The following is a 22025-nucleotide window of genomic DNA, read 5'->3' as shown; positions in this document are numbered from 1 at the left end:
GGGCACGGCCCCGCATCCCCCCCCCCCCCCCCCCCCCCCCCCCCCAGTCCCCGCATCCCCCAGCCCCCCCCCCCCCCCCCCCCCCCCCCCCGGCCGCCGCCGGGCCGCGCCCCCCCCCCCCCCCCCGGAGCCTCCCGAGGCGCCCGGCGGAGCCGGAGCCTCCCGGGTTGTGGCCGCGGCGGCGGCGGGGGCGCGGCCCGGCCGGGAACTTGTTGCTCGGTGCCGCGGCCGGGCCGGGGCGTCCCGCAACTTCCTTCCCGTGCGCGGGGCCCGGCGCGGCGCTCTCACCTCCGCCATGTCGGCAGCGCGGCGGGCCCGGGAGGTGGGGGGGGACGGGGGAGGGGGGGGCCGAGGCGGGGCGGGGCGGGCGGGGGGGCCGGGCTCACATCGCCGCCGCGGCGGGGAGCGGCGCCGCGGGCACGGGCTGCGCGGCGGGGCGGGGGGCGGGGCCGGCGGCACGCACGGCTACGTCACCGCGTAGCGGCGGGGCGGGGGGGGCGGGGGGGGAGAGCGGCGCGCGCCTCCCGCCCCGCACGTCAATCACGGTCGAGGCCACGCCCCCACGTGCAGAGGCCACGCCCCCGTCCTGTCAGCGCGGCCCGCCCCCCCCCCCCCCCACCGCCCCGGCCCGGTGCCGGTACCCACCTGGGGCCGCCGCCGTCCGCCGGGGCTCCGCGGGTCCTGTGCGGGCACAGCGCTCGGCCGGGCCTGCGGGGGAAGCCCAGCACAACACGGCCCCGCACCGCACCGCCGGGCTCCGTTCCCCGGGACGCGCGCGCGGCTCCCCGAACCCCCGGCGGCCCGCCCCGGTACCGAGGGGCCGCCCGCTGGGCCCGCACCTCACGGCGAGGCTGCGGCCGCCTCCCCGCTGCTCCCGGGGCCGGGATCGGCGGCGGGCGGAGGCAGCTCCCCTCCCGCCCGGGCGGCCGAGGAGCTTCGCGCTCCGGTGACGGAGCGGGAGCGGGGAAGGGCCGGCGGGGGCGGCCGGGCAGGCGCAGCCCGGCGGCGCGCAGAGGCCCGGCACGGGCAGGCCGCCGCCGCTCCCGCTCCCGCCGCAGCCGCCGGGCGCCAGCACAGCGCGGCCCGCGCGCGCCGCGCCCGCACCTATCGGCGGCGCCCTTCTTGGCGGCCAATCCGGGCGCCGCGTCTTGCGGCGCGTTGCCGTGGTTACCGCGCGACGCGCTGCCCCCGGCCCGCGGCCGCCGCCATGCAGGGCCCCGGCGGAGCCCGGCGGCCGCTCGGGTGCGTGGGCACCGGGACCGGGCCCCCCCCTGCCCCCCCCCCCCGCTCCCCCCGCACCCCCCGGCGGCTCCGGCCCTGCGGGGGAAGCCGCGGGGCCCTTGTGTCCTCCTGGGCCCCTCCTAGCGCGGCCCCGCAGACCCAGAGCCCAATAAAACGCTTTAGAGCCCGGCCTTACAGCGGCCTTCCCCGCCGCGCCCACCCGCCTCTCCCCGTTACCTGTGAGGGAAGCCCCTCTAGACGCTAATCGGGGATTTTTCCAAAAGAGTCCCGTTATTCGTCTATTATCCGTCATCCCAAACGGTTTAAAAAAGCCACGGTATTCGCTTTGCGTATTATTCATCACCCCAAACAGTTTAAAAAAAAAAAAAGAAGAGCCACGTTACTCGTTTTATTTATTATTCATCATCCCGAACGGTTTAAATGCAAGTCAAGGAATAGGTGGACTTGTACATCGTATGTGGTTGCTTGTGTTTTGTGTTGTCGTTTGGTGTGCCATCACTTCTAATCCTGGTTGCAGGGTCAGGCAAGGATCAGGAACGAGTTTGGGCAGCCAGAGAAAAGGCAGCCTCGCAAGCGGCGCCTACGCGAGCAGGGCAGCGAGATGCAGGAGCCAAGTCACCATTTCCTACAGCAAAGCTGCGGACAAAGGGTCTCCTGTGGATAAGAAGTACGCTGTGCGGGTGAGAAACCACTGCCACCAGTACTGGAAAGGTTTCGATGTCAGTTACTGGGGATTTTAAAAGTTGTCGGAAATGAAGTGGGAGGGGGGAGAGGAAAGAAAAGGCTTGGCTGAAGTTGTAGAGCTGTGGAGAAAATGATCCAAGAGCTTTTAAGACATTCTGAAACGGTGACCATCAGTGCCCAAAAACAATCTGCAAGAAGAAAAGCCAAACAAGCACCTTTGTTTCTCCATGGTATAAAACCCCAAAGAGTAACACGGTTTGCTTTGTTTTTGCTATTTTTTTAAACTTTCTGTTAGTTGTGTGTTGTTTTTTTTTTTTTCCTGGTGGTTTGGGGCAAGGGGCTACATCTGACTTGAGAGACTTCCAGAAGTCAGCTGTATAAGCCAATCATACATTCTACATAAATTAACGTAAACAGCATTTTAAAGCAAGTGCAGTTACTTCAAAAAAGTGTCTAAGCCTGGTATGATGTTCTTTTTCACATATTTGCCCGCACTGATTTGAAGGTAAGCGACTTAAAAGTAACACTTCTGCTTTAAGAACTGCTGCTTTCAAACCTACAAGAGAGATGTTAACTCTGGCGTCTCTATGCATTTGCCTAAAAAAATAGAAGATACTCATACCATAACGTGAGCATCCTGTTCAAAGACCTTGCTGAATACCTTACAGCAGAGTGATGTTTTGAGCAGTATAATAAAAAAGAGGCATTGTTTCTCCACTTGCTTTTGCTGTACCATTAATTTGATACGGGTAGTTACAGTCAATAAGCCACTCTTGGTAGTGATTACGGAATAAATAAGCCAGAAAAGACAACAGGGATGAACAAGAAGCAGCTCAGATAGTGAGATGAACGCAGTTTTTTGCAGATATTTTGCACCATTTCTGTAAAAAGACCTCCAAAGAAGTCCCAAGCAAAGGTGACAGCCGTTCCAAGGCTGAACCCTACTGGGAGAGCAGGAATGCAACCCTCCTCGCCCCTGCCACTGGTGCGTATTAGGCATCATTTGCACGACAGGGTTACCTGTCTGTCCTGTCAGAGGGCGAACACCTCCCTGTGCTGCATGGATCAGGGTCTTCTTTTTGTTCCAGATAAGATAAAAACGTTGCATGTGTCTTCACTGTCGCTTGTTTGGGGATGGCAGTGAAACCACTCTCATTATTTAAACACCCCTTCAGGTTTTTGATGATGAAGGGAAGGATGTGACACCCCACCCGCTCTTCCATTCAGATCCCGACACTGCTGTACCCAGGCAAGCCAAGCTCCTAGCATCAAGTGATTACTCTGGAGGTGTTCTCTCCTCTTTTCCCATGCATCAGACAGGAGGGGACGGTAGTTTTGTAGAGCCCTTCTCAAGGTAAGTCAGTTAGCTGTTGTCTCTTAGCTCCTGCCTCACAGCGTACCTATCCTGCAACGGGCACACGCCTGCTCTTCAGAGGGGATGAGAGCTGGAATCACTGTGCAGGGCTAACAATTACACTGTATTACCAAAATACGTAAATTTACTTGTCATAGTTGTAATTTAAAATTTGAGGGAAAGTAAGGAATAGAATAAGTGCAATCGATCAGTACCGGTGACTACGACTGGCTCTGTGTAAGAACTACTTGCTGAATGCTGATACGTGCAGCTGAAAGCAGACCGCAGCACACGCTGCTGTGTTACTTCTAGTTTTATTCAAATTCTCCCTCCTAAAGCACGTTCTCCTATGTAACATTCCAATACGGACCATTTTTAGAGAGGAAACGTGCGCACCACAGTTTGAAAATGCAGACATCCATCCTACAGGTTGTGTACCGGTTAGGCCTGCGTGCAAAGCTACGTTAGAACCTCTGCACAAACACGTGGCGAAGCACTGTCTCCACGGTAAGGGAAGCTGTGTTCCAGCTGTCTGAGCAAGACTGCACAGCTAAGAAGGGGCCTCTGCAGCTTTTCCATATACTGCCCCAGCTCTGCCTTCCTCACACTTCTGTCTTCGCAAACTGGAATACGTCAACACTTACTTAAAAACCTATTTTTGTGTTTAAAATGAGAAATAATGAGCCGCATCGCTTTATCGGATGGTGTGTACACAGTCAGATTGCATGGAGAAGAGATTCTATTTATTTAGTCCCGGGGACTAAAAGACAAATTCAGCAATGGAGGAAAAAAAAAAACTACAAGTTAAATAAAAAAGAAGCGTTATTTACTGTTTTCTTTGACAAAGTTAATGCCATTGTAATTTCTGAGAAAAAGAGATTGCTCTTTGAGAACAGTCTTTTTGTCATGCTTCCTAGGGTGGCTGATCGTAAGGGGTAATCCTAGAGATAGGGATACTGAGCAGGAGCAAATATACACAAAAAATGGCTTAAAAATACAAAGTGTCTCCTGAAAATAAATACGTCCCTTTTGGAGACTAGAGCTCTTAATTTAAAAGACAAAATGAAATTATTTTACTTTAGCTTTAAATAAAAATCTTAAAAATGTCTTTTCAAATGCCTCTTGTTTGCTTACAGTTGCTCACACTTAGCTTTTGAGGAAGAGAAATCTGCTAAAAAAACCTCTCAACTGTACATCAGTTTTGAGTTTTACTTCTAGTTATTATCACAGCTATCCCCTCTATGAACATTATCTATTTTTTTTAACAAGCTAATCCCTTCAAATGAGTTTCTTGTGTATTTCAAAGACCTTTCGGCACATGCAAAGCCCCAGAGGATCTTAATTCCAGTTGAGAACAGTGCTATCTGTAGGTACATGTTATCACACAGCAGGTAACCAACACTTGGCATTATTGTATGCTAAGAATGAATCTGAAGCTCACCAGCTTCTTTTCCATCAGTTATTTAATGCCTTGGGATATGCTGTCAGAGGAATTCTTCCTTTTAAAGTCTTTTTCAATCCGCTTCATTATTTTCTTTGTAAAGCCTTCTATGACTTCCTTCACAAGGCAGGCATTCCTGTATGTGCTATTACAGTCTTCTGTGGTTTATCCTGATAACAACGCTGCTATTTTTGTAGTGCTTTGCTAACGACGTCTGGACTCTCACGTATGGACTCTCACGTACCATTTCTGCTTATTTCTTTGTTACAGAAGGACGTGTGGAAACAGCAGTATTTCTAAACCAAACGCATCAACAATGGAGTTCATGCTAGATGAAATTGTAGAACCTGGCTCTCAAGGAGACACAGCTGTTAGCTTATCTGGTAAAGAACATACGCTGCATAATTATAGATTTAAACGGTTCTTTGGAGCACTGAGATTTGTGAGAGACTGCAGTCACAGTGCATGCGAAATGCCCAGCACTACAAAGGAACCCAGCGCCTCACAAGTTTTGGCTCCCGATCGCTGCCACGCTTTTAGAATTAATTTGCCTTCTTTTAAAGTTGGAGCAGAAAAAGTCTCGCTTGCTAACCTCATGTAATTTGTCAGATGTACAGGTGAGGCAAGAGGAGATAGAAGAGCAACTGACAGAAGAAGACTTAGATAGGAGAGTGGATATTTATCTCACGGAGACGGAAACTATCTGGATGTTGGATATGCCATCTGTTGTGGCGTCTGTAGAATCAGAAGATGCGGGAAGAATTCTGTATGTATATTTGTAGTTGTTTACATGCGTGTAGCATGCTCAGCACACCCAATTTCTCCTGACCACAAAGTCCTCAACAGGCTGCTCACACATAGGTTCGGTGTTTTGACTACTACAGCTTGCCATTTCATCTTTGTCTGAAGCCATATTGGGCTGAATTCTCTCTTTTGACAAGACTGTCTGAACTTTTTAACACCTCCATTTTGCTGATCAAGTTCATGTCCTCTTTCACTGGTAAATGAATGCAGATTAGCAAAAGCAGGGGATGCTGACAAGAGAACACACAGGGAATGGGGGAAAGAGAAGATGGAGAAGTGGGGTATACATGAATTTCATGATTTAACAGTCAGAAATTGCAAACCTCTGGACTGATTATGTTTAGCTTTACAGCCAATAATTTCTTAATAACAAAGATATAAACAAACTAGGCAGGTCTTGGCTTCTTCTGAAGCTCTTTACAGTGCTTCTAGCTAGAAGAAACCTCACCCACCGCAGATGATTCTGCCTTTTAAAATGTTACGCCTCCCCTCGGTAATATCTGGTTTGTTTCCACTTCAGAGCCTCCTCCCTGGACTAGCATGAACTTTGGTAGGGAGTTAACCCAGAAGGCAGTTTTTTTGGCTTTCACCCAGGAGCTGACTGTGACAGAGTGCAGCAAAGTTGTCTGTGATGGATGTCAGACTGATAGACTTGTCACACAGCTTTTGTAGACGTAAACCCCAAAACCTGGGATGCAGCATACTGCAGCTGGCAAGTTAAACAACTTAGGTAAATGAGTTTTTTCTGCTAATATACTAAGTTCGTGGTAGGACTCCAACCCCCCCACTGTCTGTGAATCACACTGGAGTAATTTTTTTGGGAAGAAGGAAGAGGAAGAACATTCTATGAATCAGATGTAGCTGGCGTACACAGCACATATTGCCAACTCTATAGGAACAGGCAGTGACTGTTCCTGAGTACAGCAACCTGTTGGTGGATTAAGGCCAGGTATAATCCACGTCTGCTGTTAGAATATTGAAACCAAGACAGTAGAAAATGTTTCACGGTTCCCACTGACCATTTCTGCAGACCTGAGGGCTGTAAGAAACAGAAATGTACTAATTCAGTTTTGTCTCTTGGAAGCACTGCCTTTCACTCCCAGGTGACAAGAGCTGTGTATTTCTGAACTCATCTGGATTCTGCCCAAGCTCGAAGGTAGTTGGGAGTAGAAATTTTTGCTAAGGCCCATCTCAACAGGCCATCTCTGTTTCAGAACAGCATCACAAGGTCAGAAATAGCTGCTGAAAGGTGGTATGTGGAGCGAAACAAAATCTGTAACCCCCCCAAAAAAAGAGCAGTAAAGTTAATGACATGGACTATACTCTTCTGTTCAACTTGTGCTTAACGACATTGAGAAGCTGAATGCAAATGTTTTTCAGAAAGCAAATATACCCCCTTTTTTTTTTTTTTCCCCCCCAAGGGAGCGTAATAAGATTTATGTTGACATTTGCAAAAATAGACCTGGTAATGATCGCTTCGTAGAAAAAATGATGCAAACCATTAACGGAGCTGCAAAGAACAAGGAAGTGCAATGTGACAAAATCGTCATGGAAGATAAAGGTAAACACTCTGAGTACCATACAGGAAAGGCTATTTAGTAAGAGTGGGCTCCCATTTACTACAAGTTCCCTTGCCATTTGTATCCTTGGCAGTTGGGTTTATTACTACATTTTGTTTCTTCATTAAATATTAATCTGGGAAAACACTAGTACATAGCTAGGTCGTGGGACCTCAGAAGACTCCCCCCACACAGGTAGGATAGTGAGGAAAGCTTTCTTTTCTTTCTGTCATCTCTAAGCAGGGAAAGATGTTTCATCAACTTTCACTTCCAGAGCTTTAAGTTCAGACAGGCTAGTGTGATGGTGGTGGCCTTCTCTGCCTCTCCTAATACTTGAAAATCGGTACTGGTACACTGTATTTGTTGCAATAAAATAGTCATTATGCTGTTTAAGAGCTGCTGTGTCCCATCTGCCTCTGCACTTTACAAACAGAGTGCTTCTTAGGAGGCAGAATTTCACCTAATATTCAACTATGCCCTTGAAATATGAAAGTAAACAGTTCCCATTTTTCCTCTTAACTTTTTAGTGATGCTAGTTTGCATTTCTATTTGTCATAATGCAAAGAAAACCTCTGTTATAAGATTTAAAATCTTGGGGAAAACAGAAAATCTTGGCAGTCTCACAAGAAAATGCAATTTTACAAAACATTCAACTTCAATGCCGTAAAAAAAAAAAATAGAAGAAATATCAAGGTTTTGGATGTGTGTGCTGAGATTTCCCTCACTATGGATCTTTTGTTTGTATGGGAGGCCAAAGAAAACTATGGGGAATGCTATTCCAAACATTTTTGCTTTGTGCTCTTTACTGTATGTAAAACGAGTGAAAGAAAATATCAAAAGGAGAACTAAAACAGATATTAATCTGGTCTGAAAACACATCTTTCCCTTTTTGTGTGCCTTCAGCGTCAGCAGGGCTCATTCCAACCCATGTTTGAAGAGCTGAGCACACAGAGGCAAGGTTACAGAGCACTGTTTTGTGGGGAGATGGCCCCACTGAAGGGAAGCCACGCACCCAGAAGACCGTGACGCAGCCAATGCGATCACACAGCCGCTCTTGCTGCTGTCTGACCCTCAGTTTTGAAGCCTCTCTGTCAAACAGTATTGTATAAAAAGTAAATCTTTCTCAGCTGTAATTCTTTATAATTATGTACAGAAATGAAGGGCTTTTACAATACAGTGTAATTAATTTCTAGGGATGGTGGTCACTTCCTGGGACTTGTATGATTCCTTTAATGTATCAGAAACAGAACCTACATCAAAAGGAGAAGCCACAAATGGGAAGAGTAGCACATCTCATATGACTAAAAAGCATGACCAGACTGCATCTGTGACTTCTGCCAGAGGTAACATTTTTCTAGGAGGTTTACATTTCTGCGGTGTTTTCATTCTTCTAAACCATGTGTATCGCTCTGTTGCATGGTACAAACTACATGAAGAAAACGCTCGGTCTGCCTGTCTGGCACTTGAAGGAGAGATGGCTAAAGATTCTCAGATCTACACCAAGACTTTTCTATACAAACCCTTTATAAACCATCTTAAATAAAGATAAATAGTCGTTGACAAAGTTTGATGGTACAAAGTTACTTTGGAAAGTAGAAGCAAAACACAAATCGTGAAAAATTCTCGAAGTATCTCATCATATTGAATATTTGAGCAGTAAGAGAAAACAAAACTAAAGCAAGAAAAAATTAATAGTGGAAGGTTTTTTTGATGACAGATTCTTCTATGCTTTTTGCAGGGGAGGAAGAGGAGACTGCTTATCTCTGACTTTTATGTGCAAAATGTTATCACATTAAAACTGTATTTTCCAATATTATCTGTTGTCAGGCAACATAACTTCTGTGACTACTTTGGAAAGTGCTGCTCTTGCCAGAATCCATGAAGGGGAGAAAAACCGTTTAGAAGCTATATTGACATCAGAAAACTTTCAGCAGGATTTATTTTTCATGGAGAGGGTTCTAATGGAAAATATTTTTCAACCCAAACTCGCAGCTTATCGACAATTTCCTGTCCTTATAGGTTAGTTTTTTATTGGCTAGCCCATTTTCAGCACGAGGCCTTGCATACTATTGAAAGTCAAGGTGTCCCTCATTGATGGTCTTCACAGATGACAGGTATTTAAGAAACAGACAAAAAGAGTTTATGAAATGTCAACATCAATTTTGCAGCTTTACACTCACTTCAACAGACATTCCTACAATACTTGGTGGAAGAATGGAATAAATGAGTTTTGAGCTTGAATTACTTGAGATATTGGTCAAACTTGTTTCCTGACAGCTAAGATACAGATTAATTCTGCTATTTCTCCAAATTTTTTAATTTTTTTTTTTTTAGGTCAGTCTAGACTGATGGTAAACAGAAGTTTTAGCTTGATAGCTGTTAGGTTTCTAACAAAGTGCATTCATTGCGGAGGTGTTACCTAGACCCAAGCACTAAGTAACGTACCTCTTACAGGAGTTCCAAGTTAACACAGGAATAAAAAATTATTCATGGGTTATTAAAAAAATTATTCCAATAAGCAGATTCAAACTGCTTTTACAGTATTGTACCTTTTCATATTATAGAGAGCTTCAGATTCACAGGCAACAAACCTGTTGTATTCTGTCACTAACGGGCTACTGGCTAGTTGGAGCGTGATAATGACTAGGACTTTTGTTCTGTCACTATGACAGTTATTGTGATATTATTTTGTTACCAGTGATCTGGGATCATTTTATGATTTGCATATTACATAAAGTAAACAAAAAAAGCACTTAGTCTAAAAATATTCTCTACACTTAGTTTTGCCAAATAACGAGCAACTTTCATTACAGCACATGTAACTTAGCTAAGGTGTTACAACATCAGTGCTTAAGTATGTCCCTTTAAAATTTGGTATCTAACTCGATAAAGTCCCTGTTTAAACTAGCTTTTTAATACAAGATATTAGAAACATTCCTGGTGGGGTGGACATAAATTCATAACTGCTAGTTGCTAGATAGCTAAATCCACTCTTTACACAGACCTTGAACGTAACTGGCACACTACAGCCTGATCCAGACATCTTTTATGTCCCTGTCACCATCTCAACCACAGTTTTAGTAGTTAGGGTATCTTAATGCCTCAAAAATTCCCTTTTTATTTTTGCTGTAAAGTATTTGCTGAAAGGACAATTTTTTTCCTGTGAGGTGAATGACTGAGTTAAAGAAGTGAAGTGTTACTTTTCAGATTCTACTATGTCTGTGCATTTTAGATCCTGCTGTTACATCAGACAATGTCAGTACGGTAGTTGCTGTGAAAGAAGCTAAACAGGAAGAGCATGACAAGGGAAAGAAGGATAAGGAAGCGCAGAAGGAAGCACTTATTGACCCATCAATTCCGTCAGATCTAAATAAAGCCTTGGAAGAAACTGTGCCTCCCAGTCTGGAACAACTATGGTCATATACGTGTGATTTAACTAAGGGTCACAATGTGAGCAGTATGGCTTGGAGCAAAGTAAACCCAGTGAGTTAAAAATTGCTTCTTCTAAGCTGTTTACATAGTGGTATACGTAACTGTAAGGGTATATAAACTCCTGATTTTTATATACTTTGCTGGGAGGGATCTCGAATTGCTGTATGCATCCCTACAGTCAGGTGGGTTGTGTTTGCATCCCAACATCTGTATTTTGTCCTTCCTTATAACAGTATTGCTACATTATTCTACAGATTGTACAGCTGCCTTAGGCTTTCCTTACACATGTATCACAACAGCTTTAATTGGTCAAGAATACATCAGTTTACCATGGATAGTCGCCCGACCAACAACATTAAGATAATAAACTTGGTCTATTACAGAACTGGAAGTCGAAGTATAAACCCCTACCACTGAACTATTGCCATTGATAGAGTTTATCCATGACGGTTTAGAGACCATCTTTGTTTCTAATAGCAATCTCCCAAGAAAGCTGCATTCATCAAGATTTGAGCAGAAGATGTATAATAACAGGTGCAGATTTTTGAGCAGCTGGCCTGAGTTTATTTAATTCGTTTTCAGTGGAGGTGAGAATGCCTTGGACATCTCCACTTTCAGAGTAATGTAAGGCTTAGTTTTTCAACAGAGCTCTCTTAGAGCTGCAACAAAAATAATGCATAGAAGGAAGGTAAAAAGCAGGTGAAGATGAGCAACATAAAACCATTCAGATTTCCCCATGGGGAAAAAAGAGAAAATGGAGAACACTGCATAATGTAAATACACCAGATCCCCAGATGTAAAGAAGTATGACACACTTAACAGACTTCAGTCTTAGCATTCGAAGGCAAATACCTACCTACTTTTAGAATATTAGCTTCACAAACTGGTTGTTTTGTGTAGGAAAAATATAACTAAGGGAGTTGAAGACTAAAGTCTGATGCTGTTTCTTATTTTTCCTTACGGAAAAGAGTTAATGGAATTCATCGAACCTAGCCACCAACAACTGAAAGCTAAGTTTGAGATGATCATTGAAACTCCTTCTATAGCTAACATTGATAGAGAAGAGTAAAATTAGTATTAAATATTCTATTAAACACTGCACATTAAAATACACTTGTAGAATACTGTATATCCATCTTTGGAAAGGGACTTCTTTTTTAATGGCCTTGGGGGGAAAGGGTTGCAAACACAACTGACAGTGACTATAATTGCACTTTTAGTTGAACAAGTTTCCACTGTTCTAGAAATTCTCTTTGTGTGTGTTATGCTACTGGCATACAATATAAACATGTTTCCAAGCTTTGCACTCAGAGTCACTGTTAGTAGAAAGTTGCCTTTTAAAAATGTACAACTGAACGTCAAGTTAAACTGAGATGTATCTGTTAATCTGTGCTTTTAGGATCTTTTGGCTGTTGGTTATGGAGCGTTTGATTTTAAAGAACAGAAGAAAGGCTTGGCGTGCTGTTGGTCATTGAAGAACCCCATGGTAACAGCAGTATCAAGTTTGTTTTTTCTTCTTCAGTGCATTTTCCTGCTGTACTATTTCTGCTATATTTAATCCCCTCTTCCAAAAACAAACAAAAAACCAAACCAAACCAACCAACCAAAACATAGGATCTAGCCAGTAAGGTTTAATTGGCTAGCCCAAACCACACATTTATGGAAAACTGATTTTGACTGCACTACCTGGCGATGTGCTTAAGTCTTGACACAAAGAAAGTGCCTATAGGATGCAGTTTAGTTTCTGCACCTGTCCATCCTCTCAGTTGACAGTGCCAACAGAGGTGCCAACTGTTCTGGTGGTTTTGTAATATGGATATCTGTTTGCAGGAACTGCACTCCTTGTACGTAGGCCACCAAACAACTAACAGATGGTTACAGCTCTCAGGTAATACCAGTCTATTTTAGGCAACTTAACAACGCAGACCTCTATATCCCATTTCCAATTCCTAGAGCAACCTACCCAAGACTATACATCAGTTTTGTTATTATTATGGGTAGACCCAGGTGTGCAGATCTTCCTGGAAAAAAAAAATTTTTTTAGACTAAGAGCCTTGAGTACAGCAAATGTGAAAATCAGCCTTTTACCTTTTGTTTTTCAAACACTTGTTCAATACGTGCAAACTCCGATTACAATACATCCATATTTTAAATTTAAAGATTATCCTTTCCAATCCATTTTCTGTTATACAATGAAATTCAATGTTAGCCTGAAGGAAAAATATACAAAATTAAATATGTAATGTAATTTTTCATAAGAGTGGCAAAAAGACAGTAGATTTCATTGATGCAATATTTAAATTTTCATATATACATCTGAAAAGTGATCCTTGCAGATTTTCTTTTAAATTTAGACATTTTAAAAAAAGAATCTTGGAAATTTCCAGTACAAAATGACACAGTAAAAATTATCTGATCACCAGCTGGATTTATTCTACAAACTTTCCTTGGCCAAAAATGTGCATTAGACTAATTTAAATCATGCAGACTCAAACTTTCTTTAACTTTTGATGCATCATTATCACATCGACAACAATTAAACGTGTTTCCCTAGCATCATGATAGCCCTCAAGTGCCTAACATTAAGAAATTAAACCTCGCATGCATGCTGAAATACAGTTCTTTGCATACTGATACTTTACTGTTTCACATTCCAAGAGATCAGTGCAGTGACTTTAAGGGTTTAACCTTACAACAGAGCTGAACCAGTTCTTTAGGAAAAATAACATGAAAATACTGGTTTTACAGATTACCCGAGGTACGTTAGATTATATTGCATCTTCAGCTAAGTTTCTGCAATTAGAAAGTCACTTGCCTTCCAACTGCAAGATAGAAAACAATTGGAAGAACTTTCCAAAATGTCATTTGTTTTAAAGAGAAAACAAACAACAATAAAACCCCACACTGTACTAGGCTGAATCTTAGGGAACTTGATTTTTAGGTAATTGGTTGGAATAGGCCCATCTATTTCACAGTGTCATATTTCTGCACAGTCTTTATTTTTCCCTATTTTTATCAGTACACCAAGAAATAATAAACTCAACCATTCAGAATATAATCCCTAATTTTTGTCTAGAAGTAGTCACTATGGTCATCAGTACTTTAATTTCCCAGCATGGCCTGGCAATTTATTATCCAGTGTTGAGAACACCAAGGTAAATCAAGAAACTAAATCAAAACATTCTTATATTTTTTTTACTGATCAGTGGCCAGAGCGTATTTTCCAGTGCGAGCATGGTGTTACTGCATTGGATTTTTCTATGGCAAGCCCGAACCTTTTAGCAGTTGGGATGTACAGTGGTACCATCACAATCTATAATGTACGGAGTTGTACCACCACTGCAATTCTGAGTAGCAGGTAAGGCTATGATTTGCTGTCTTATCCCACCTTGGTCAGGTCTTAGCTTCCCAGTTATGGATATTTCTTTATTTGTTATTTGCTGCATGAATAGTAACACTTGCTAAGTAAAGCTTGCTTGTGAATACTCAGGGATTTTGTTCATTTCTTTCATTTCCAACTTTCATCAGTACCTTCCAGTTCTGACTGGAAATGCCTATATAAACACGTGGTATTCTCAAATAATAGAGGTTTCTGGAGAAAAACTGAAGGCACAAAAGATCTGTAATAGTGCACAATTGCCCAGAAAGGGACAGAGTGGGGAAACCAGACTTTTTTCCATCCACCTATTTACACTGATACAGCCAAATCCTCAGACGCTGCCCTTCTCCCTCTGCACTGCCATCACTCTCTAATCTTCTTTCTGCCAATAAATGCTTACATTACTTTAACACCAATACAAAACAAATTCCCCGCACTGGAAGGGGAAAATGAGTACTATGTTCTAGCTTTTTAAGAAAGAGCAGCAAGTTACCACCTCTTACGATTTGATGTAGTCGCCGTGTACTAAGTAGGACAGTCCTGCTCCAATAAACAAATACTTACTAGAGACTAGCAGTGGCTTTTGTGTTTTCTCACTGATTCCACTTGCCAAAAAAGGGAGCGAGACATAGACATCAAAAATAAGTGAGATAAGCAGGAATTACAAAGAAATGAGAGAGAAGGGATGATGAGGGAGACATTTGCCCTGAGGCCAGCTCACCAGGTCTAGGTGGTTCTCCTACAGGACACGGATTGATTTCATGATTCAGGAATCAACAGAAGGTGTGTCAGCACTTTAAAAAGGGCGCTGAAACTGAATATAAAACATTTCTGATAAAAAAATAAAATAAAATTTTAGTGTAAACAACTGGTACTGGGAGGTACATATTTGTAAGAAAAGCTAAATAGCATTTCTGTCATAATACTTGACATTCATTACAAAGTGGAAAGTTATTTCCACTTTATTTCCCAAATATTTTTCAAAAATGTTGTCTTTGTTGATATATAGTTTATCACGTGTGTTTTTTGTCCCAGAGATTCTTCAGCAAGACATACAGGTCCTGTATGGCAACTGAAGTGGTTGGAACAGGACAGAGACACAGCAGATGATGACAAGAGAGAGAGATTAATCTCCATCTCAGCAGATGGCCGACTAACCAAGTGGCTTATACAGAAGGGACTAGATTGCACTGGTAAGCATTTTCCCCTGCAGCTTTTCTGCACAGGGCTAATAACTGGAATAGCAATTGCCTGATTTTATTTCAGGTGACACTCTTTATACACAGTTATTACAAGCAAAACATTTAAGAGCTGTTGAGAATTCCAGAGAAGCATGTGACAGTGCTATGAATAACTCATATCTGTTTGACAAAAACTCTTGCTATTTGCACAGACCTGATGAAAATAAAGCGAGCAGGAAGTATGAAGAAAAACTTACCATGTGAGAAAGAAAGGAAAAGTGTAGTTCTCATATCTCGGCAGGCAGCTGGAATGTGCTTCGACTTCCACCCAAAGGTAGGCTCAGCAAGTCCATCGGGGCTAAAGTACTGTACAGAAAACTATGCAGCAGAAGTCCAATCCTCGGCTCAAGCTACTGTAATATGCACTAGCCTGGGATTCACCACTGGCATTTAAAGCATATTTAGTTTTGAAACAAATACTTCTTAGTAACAGTTTTACCCCAACTGGATGATAGGGTAAACCACGTGAGTGATCTCTGTATGTGAACAGCTGAGTTGTTTCAGCCATGTTACTCACATTTGCTTTGGGCTAGATCCTGCGGTAGCTTTCCTCTGTGTGTTGGTCAAAGCTGTGAGAATTTGGCTGTTCAACATATCCCGAGTCTTGGACTCTGATGTTTCTGCCTCTCCAAAAATGCTTACCAGTGCAATCCAGCTGATTTTTTGTGTGTGTGTGTGTGTGTGTGTGTGTGTGTGTGTACAGAGCCTTTGAAGAATCCATGCATTCATCCACATGAATCACAGAAAAGCCAAGATTTTCAGGAGTCAAAAATCAGGCATCTATTCTGCATAGCACACATGCAGGCAGCCCAAACCACAACATCCTAGCAGCTCCACCTTAGTTCTTCAGAGGACTGTCACTGCCCAAACTCACCCAGTTCTGTACATATTTTTGGATAAGTGATAAGTAGGTTAATCCAACTTAGGTTATTTTTACTTTTATTTCAGGACACTAATTTTTATCTTGCTGGAACCGAAGAGGGTCTTATTCACAAGTGTTCTTGTTCATACGATCAGCAGTTTCTGGAGACATACAAAGGACATAAGGTGAGTGATGCATAGAAAAAAGTAATGAGAGCAGAAATGGCACTCAATAAAGTTTACCAATTTAATGGTTTCTTTGCTTTTATTTCCTAAACAAAACACCTGCAACAAAAGAAAACTAAACTTCTTTTCTTACGCAAGGAATGAGTTCCTGTAGCACAAAGTATCACAGTCTTACAGGATTACTTTCTACACTAGAAGCGTTTTTTAAAGTAATTTATGAAAGCTTGTACTATAAACTGTTTTAAAGCTTTAGTTCTGGCATTGTTTAAAGAGAACAGTCAGTGATTCGATTATCCTGGAAACCACAGTTAAATAGCTTACCTCTGAAAGAAAGATGCCAGAACTTTAACAGCACCTCCTATTTTTTACGAGTCTTTGCTTCAGCCAAGAAGCTGCTCTTTCAGCATCAGCTTCTCCTAACAACAAGTGAAGGGACAGAATCAGCTGAATGCTTTTGTTCCCAAGACCTCTCTTCTCTTATCACATCGGCTGAATCCTAATTTCCTATGGGTACACATAAAACAATGCTGGTTTTGCTGCTAAGGTCAGAGGACAGTTAGGGAGTTCCGTGAAAGGTCTGTGGGAAGAAAGCACTATTAAAAACCATCCTCTGAGGCTGTAGCTCTGGAGTAACATAAAGTTGTTTTTTGTTCCTTCCCAAACACCAAGGGTCCTGTGTACAAAGTCGCTTGGAATCCGTTCAGCACTGACATGTTCCTAAGCTGCTCTGCGGACTGGACCATTATGTTATGGCACCAGAACTCACAGATGCCCATTTTAACTTTCAGTTCCACCACTACTGTTGTTCATGACATTATGTGGTCTCCAAAATCAGTCTTTATATTCGCAGCAGCGAACGAAAGCAGAGTAGAAATTTGGGATCTCAGTGTCAGCATGTAAGTAACAACTTTTCTCAAAGAAGATTCTGAAACAACAGATTTACAGCACAGAGGCTAAACATTATTGCTTAATCAGTTTGTTATCAGATCATTACAAGTCCATGTCATTTGTTTTGCTTGCTTAGCTATTGATAGAAGCATTGCATTTTGAAATACTCATTTTGTAAAAACAAATGCTAGTTATCGGAGAATTTTAATTACAAGAGAAGAAGCTGGGTGCTTCCAAACTGATAAAGGGTAAAGTTGCTTTTCTGCTGCAGAAATTATAGATTCTACCACATCTACAGCCAAAAGAAAAATAACAAAACCGAACTACTTCAGACCTTTTGTAATGATGAGAGATTGTCAGAAGTTTGGATACATCTCATGTTTTCCCACTATTGCAAAGTAGCTGAGAATCACTCATATTTTATGTGAGTTTAGTTAATCTTAGTCAATCTGTGGTCTTGTACTACTGCTAGTATGAATTATTTAGTAATAATGACAGCATTAAGAAAGCAGTGGAGGGGGAAGCCCACTGAATCTTGTGTTAGCAAAAAGCAAATTATTCATATTGTAAGAATATTAACACATACACCGCCCAAATATTAGGCAACAGGACAGATTTTAGGCAACCAGGATATCTTAGTTAATAACAGCTGGAATTTTTGTTCTTGGTAGAGAACAAACAAAACATTGCCTCACTTCTCTACCAGAACAAAAATCCCGGCCTCACTTCTTACTTTTGGAGTTAAGCTAGAAAATAAAAAGCAAAACATGTGGCGTTCATCAGGCCTGCACTACCACTAGACTTTACATGATAATATACTCCAGACAAATGCAATTTTACCTGTATCATCATCAATATCTGCCTTTCCTGTGTTGCAGCCTGGACCCCGTGATCACTCGCTTTGCCAACCCAGAAGCGAAATTCACATCTGTACTCTTTGCTAAGAACACTGACTGCCTTCTAGTAGGAGACAGTAGAGGAGAAGTCAGTGTGTTTGCGCCTCAGAACCTGGCTGCCTCCAGCAGTACTAAGGTATGATTCCCTAGGAACAGGCGGTGGTCCTCAGTGGCCTGCACGTCTGGCACTTCGTTCTTCAGAAAGGGATTTCTGTTAAAGAATCTAGTTGAAGATCTAGCTAGTAGATACTGAAATAGGTGGAATCGGATACAATCAGATGGCCAGATTAAAAATTGAGGTGGTTCCTGCTCTTCTGCATGCCACAGACAGAAACTTCTCAAACCAGAAGGAGCGGGTAAGTCAACTTCAGACTTCAGGTTGCACTTGATTGCAAATGCAGAGGTTCCCCACATTTGGGTTCGGGAGGACACGTGGGGCAGGGCTGGAGGCCCGAGCTCCCCACTAAGGCAGGTAAGTGGCAGAGTGCCACCCCTGCTGCCAAGGCAGGAGCGACGTGCCCTCTCCTGGCTGCCTGGAAGATAGTCTCACCTCATCGGTGTCAGCAAACCCACCGGCATTTTGGCTCTGTGATACCTTCATTGCTTTAGAAGCCACTACTTAACTAGCTAGTCTCTTGAGCTTTTAGCCCCCACTGTCCTAGAGGGTCTCTCTCTCCAGCTTCCTTGCATTAAAGTTAGGTTCCTTTCCCACCCTACTAGTGCAAATATTGGGCCAGCAATGGTGTGAGATCAGCTGTGAACTGCTTGTGGTCACTCTTGGTCCTACCAATTGACAGTAAGCATAAACCGGTGCTAATTTATATCAAAGCTCCACTTGGCCCTCCTTGTATAACCCCTTGTACAAAATGCCGTCCTGGGCACTGGAAGAACAGGCAGATCCCTCCTCCCATCATCTGCCTGCACGTGGCCTGGAGCCCTGAACAGTGCTGCTTAATGAACTCAGCTCTCCCTTCATCCTTTCAGCTTTGAGCAAGGAGCTTTGCCTTGCTGCACTTGCATTCCCACTTTGTAAAATGGCACTGGTACTTTTAAAAATCACTTCTGAGTTATACAGTGCAAACACTAAATAATTTTGGGAGGATTAAAATGCTGGTGTTAATCTAACTTTCATTCTTAGGGAATTAAGAATTAGTAATTCATGATTACTAGCATTGCATTTAGAAGTTCTGGTAATTACTAGCAGCCTCATTTGCTAAGTACTGTAAACCGCAGAGCAAAAAGATACTTCCCTTAAAAACTGGAAGTGAGGCCACTGTTAACATAAAAAATATTTGTTTGTTTTTCTCCCCTACAAGTTACCATGAAGCAGTCCAAGTCCTCTGAACATAAGTTTTCCAGTCAATAACAGTATAGGAATCATTTTCTGGGTATATCAGTGCTTAATTTCAGACTTGGGAGATGTGGCACAACTGGTGACTGAGTCACAGAGCCTCATTAGACAGGATTCTAATGAGCATGGATCCTCTCATTAGTACAACTAGTACTAAAGAAAGGTTATTATGGCATGGGCAATCACTTCTAAGTACAGCTACCACACATATATCAACTTGAAAATTATTTTGCTTTATAAACAAGATAGTATGTTTATGCCCCCTAAGTATGGTGCTACAAACGTGATCAAACAGGCCTGCCAAGAAGTGCTATTTTTCAAGAAGCTCTGTTAGAGGTGAGCATAGTTTTAACAGCAGTCCAAAGAAGAATCAGCTAATATAATACAAACTACCTTAGCCTGCTTTCTGGATGTTCATTACACAAGCAATTCTGTTACCAGTTTGTAGATAGGAATTTGGGGTCACTGCATTTCTTATACTGCAATTGTACTGCCACACAGCCTTTTTTGTTTTCCCTCTCACCTCTTGTTTTACAGGTTGATGCCTTAAGTGATGTAATCAGTCCCGCTCTAACTACTTAACAGTAGCTAAATGACACCCCTTCCCAGTTGGTAAACAGTAGGAAAGACTTCTGGTAGTATTATCATAAAGTGTTTATTGCTTTTAAATTCATTAAAATTTATGTTTGGAACCATATGGGTTGGAAATTTTAAATGGTGTAAATTTTCCCCAGGAATCCCCCCCTCATGTGATCAGGTTGTTGTATTAATACACAGAGGGCCTTCCCCTGTAACACAGATAAGGTAGTAGAAAGGCCTCCATTAAAGTATTTTCTCCTTGGGTTACTCAAAAAGCATAGATGCCCCAAATCTCCTCCTGTGCTGGCCACTCGTCAGGAAATAGAATACACCCTAAATCCAGACTCAAGTCCTAGAATACAGCCATGTGTAGCCCTTATCTTCCGTTGTGGTCTCAGATCTGTCTTGCCTGCCATCCCATAAACCACAGCTGAGGCTGAAAGCCAAGCTCTGAAAGGCATCAAGTGCTCCTGCCACCTGCAGATCGCCCCGCACCAGGCAGAAGTAGAGGCTGACTTTTTCACCCTGACGAATCTGAATAATGTGAAATCGCAGTTTGAATTCACTGCATTCCACCCTGACACTTTTCTCAAAGATCCTCACGCAAGACAGCAGCGTGGCCGTGGAGCAAAGGACTGACTTGAGCAGCGCTGGAAGCCAGATCTGTGCTTTTAGAAACGTCACCACCTCCCCCAGACCACCCCCAGCAGCGGGAGAGCCGAAAGCTGTTGGTGGGAACTGGTGAGGAAGTAGAAAAGCTACAGCCTGCGCCGGGAGGTCAGGGTGCTTCCGCTGCAGCAACCGCTGCCGTCGGGCAGGGGCTGGGACAGGAACTCCAGTCAGCGTGGAGCACTCCAGCTCTCGGCAGTCCAGGCTGTCTTCTTGGGGGCAGAACAGAAGGATCTGAAACACAACACACATTCGTGCACACACACACACACAGTGCCCAGTGGGCCACCAGCTGCACCATGGTGTCTTAGAGGATTTTCAGAGACTGCTCGCACAAAATACGTAAAGTTTTTAAACATGAGTCATTAAGAACATGAGCTAGGTTATAGCCACAGAAGAGACCAGCACAGCAGAGATCCCTGTCACAAGGGCTCGGTGCAGTAAAGTGCTCTGCCTGTCAACTGGCAAAGGCAATAGCTGTCTGCTCCTGAGAGCATTATGTAGCGAGACATATATTTTATAGATACAGAACATTCAGACTCTCATTAGGCTCACAGTAAATGCCCAACATTTAAACACATCACTGAAGTTAAAGATCATTTGTGATGCATTAACATTCACTTCCTTCTGCAGCCTGCACATTACACAACCTGCATGCAAGCTTACCCTTGATGTGAAATGAATCTTCGTGCATTTCAAAGACATCCAGCCATTAAGGTGAATCATGTGTTAATCATTAGTTAATCATTATTACAAATTAGATCAAAATACACCATATATTTTTCATCAGTGCTCGTGACTACTTACTGATGCAACTGGTTAAAATAATAAAAAAAGCTTTCTCCCAAGGCTGTAACATATCGTAATTCACCCTGCACACTGTGTAAGCCACGTAAGTGTAACATTATGGTGCTGGGAAACACTCATGGTGCTAGGAAGTGCTATAGATCTCCAAAGTTCCTCATGTATTTTGTTCTCAAATATGGAAATTCTGACTCGTATTTTTCTTTAAGGCATTTTATTGAAAGAATCTTTAATTGAAGTTCATGGCAACTGCAGCCAACAACATCCAGAACAACACCGAGCTCTGGACCCTGTAGCTGATGTGCCAGCTCCTGGTCCCAGAGCTGCTCCATGCTGCTTTCGTGCACCCACTTCTGCCTTTCAGGTGTTTATTGAAAGGAAAAGGATGGCCAGGACACTGCTCTGTAGCTATCAGTGCTTTGTTTAGAGCCATTGCCCGCCCTTTTCCATGCCTTTTGGACAGACGCAGACCGCTGCAGTGGGGCCATTTCACTGCCCCCAGGTATCTGCAAAGCAAGTACCTATGGATGCGAGGCATGGAGCAACTACATGGCTCTACTGCTTGTTCCAACAAGCTCACCATGCTCAAATACTCCACGTGCTGGAGGATCGTATCCTATCATTTAGCACGCTAGGAAGCATAGCGTTTGCAGGT

At 43.3% G+C, this 22025-nt stretch overlaps 2 protein-coding genes and 1 long non-coding RNA gene across 12 annotated transcripts in view; 1 reads left to right on the top strand and 2 right to left on the bottom strand.

Annotated features, from left to right (window-relative positions):
- Positions 1 to 1038, bottom strand: part of MIER1 (MIER1 transcriptional regulator) — a 36172-nt gene extending 35134 nt beyond the window's left edge. For 2 of the 4 annotated variants that reach the window (XR_010833424.1, XM_067001952.1), the window contains exon 1: positions 289 to 377. Coding sequence is in view for 1 of the 4 variants with exons in the window: in XM_067001952.1 (XP_066858053.1) it covers positions 289 to 297 (9 nt within the window). In the remaining 3 variants the exon portion in view is untranslated. Of the gene's footprint in view, positions 1 to 288; positions 382 to 645 lie in introns of those variants that run through there. The other 2 variants (XR_010833425.1, XM_067001953.1) reach the window with 2 other exon arrangements.
- Positions 1039 to 1116: 78 nt separating this feature from the next.
- DNAI4 (dynein axonemal intermediate chain 4) lies at positions 1117 to 20642 on the top strand. Of its 7 annotated transcripts, XM_067001950.1 has the most exons (17): positions 1117 to 1242; positions 1760 to 1922; positions 3102 to 3280; positions 4992 to 5104; positions 5331 to 5487; positions 6947 to 7086; positions 8278 to 8427; positions 8912 to 9103; positions 10317 to 10567; positions 11916 to 12002; positions 13723 to 13874; positions 14931 to 15088; positions 15289 to 15410; positions 16085 to 16183; positions 16853 to 17079; positions 17950 to 18103; positions 20493 to 20642. In XM_067001950.1, the coding sequence occupies exons 1-17, from the start codon at positions 1208 to 1210 to the stop codon at positions 20640 to 20642; spliced, it is 2529 nt and encodes an 842-aa protein (XP_066858051.1). In that variant the 5' UTR covers positions 1117 to 1207. The 7 variants fall into 7 exon arrangements, with proteins under 7 accessions (XP_066858051.1, XP_047918137.2, XP_013048572.3 ...); XM_048062180.2 differs by lacking the exon at positions 1117 to 1242 and having other exon boundaries at positions 1698 to 1922; XM_013193118.3 differs by lacking the exons at positions 1117 to 1242; positions 20493 to 20642 and adding an exon at positions 19856 to 20463 and having other exon boundaries at positions 1698 to 1922.
- LOC136791417 (uncharacterized) lies at positions 1616 to 14708 on the bottom strand. Its single transcript, XR_010833427.1, has 2 exons — positions 14617 to 14708; positions 1616 to 2114 (listed from the first exon to the last, which is right to left on the bottom strand). It is a non-coding gene; the product is annotated as an uncharacterized lncRNA (long non-coding RNA).
- Positions 20643 to 22025: the final 1383 nt, after the last annotated feature.

This window comes from Anser cygnoides, chromosome 8 (assembly GCF_040182565.1).
Source record: "Anser cygnoides isolate HZ-2024a breed goose chromosome 8, Taihu_goose_T2T_genome, whole genome shotgun sequence".
Classification (NCBI taxonomy): Eukaryota; Metazoa; Chordata; class Aves; order Anseriformes; family Anatidae; genus Anser; species Anser cygnoides.
The sequence above is the reverse complement of the archived record's forward strand: the minus strand, read 5'-3'. Positions and strand labels throughout refer to the sequence as shown.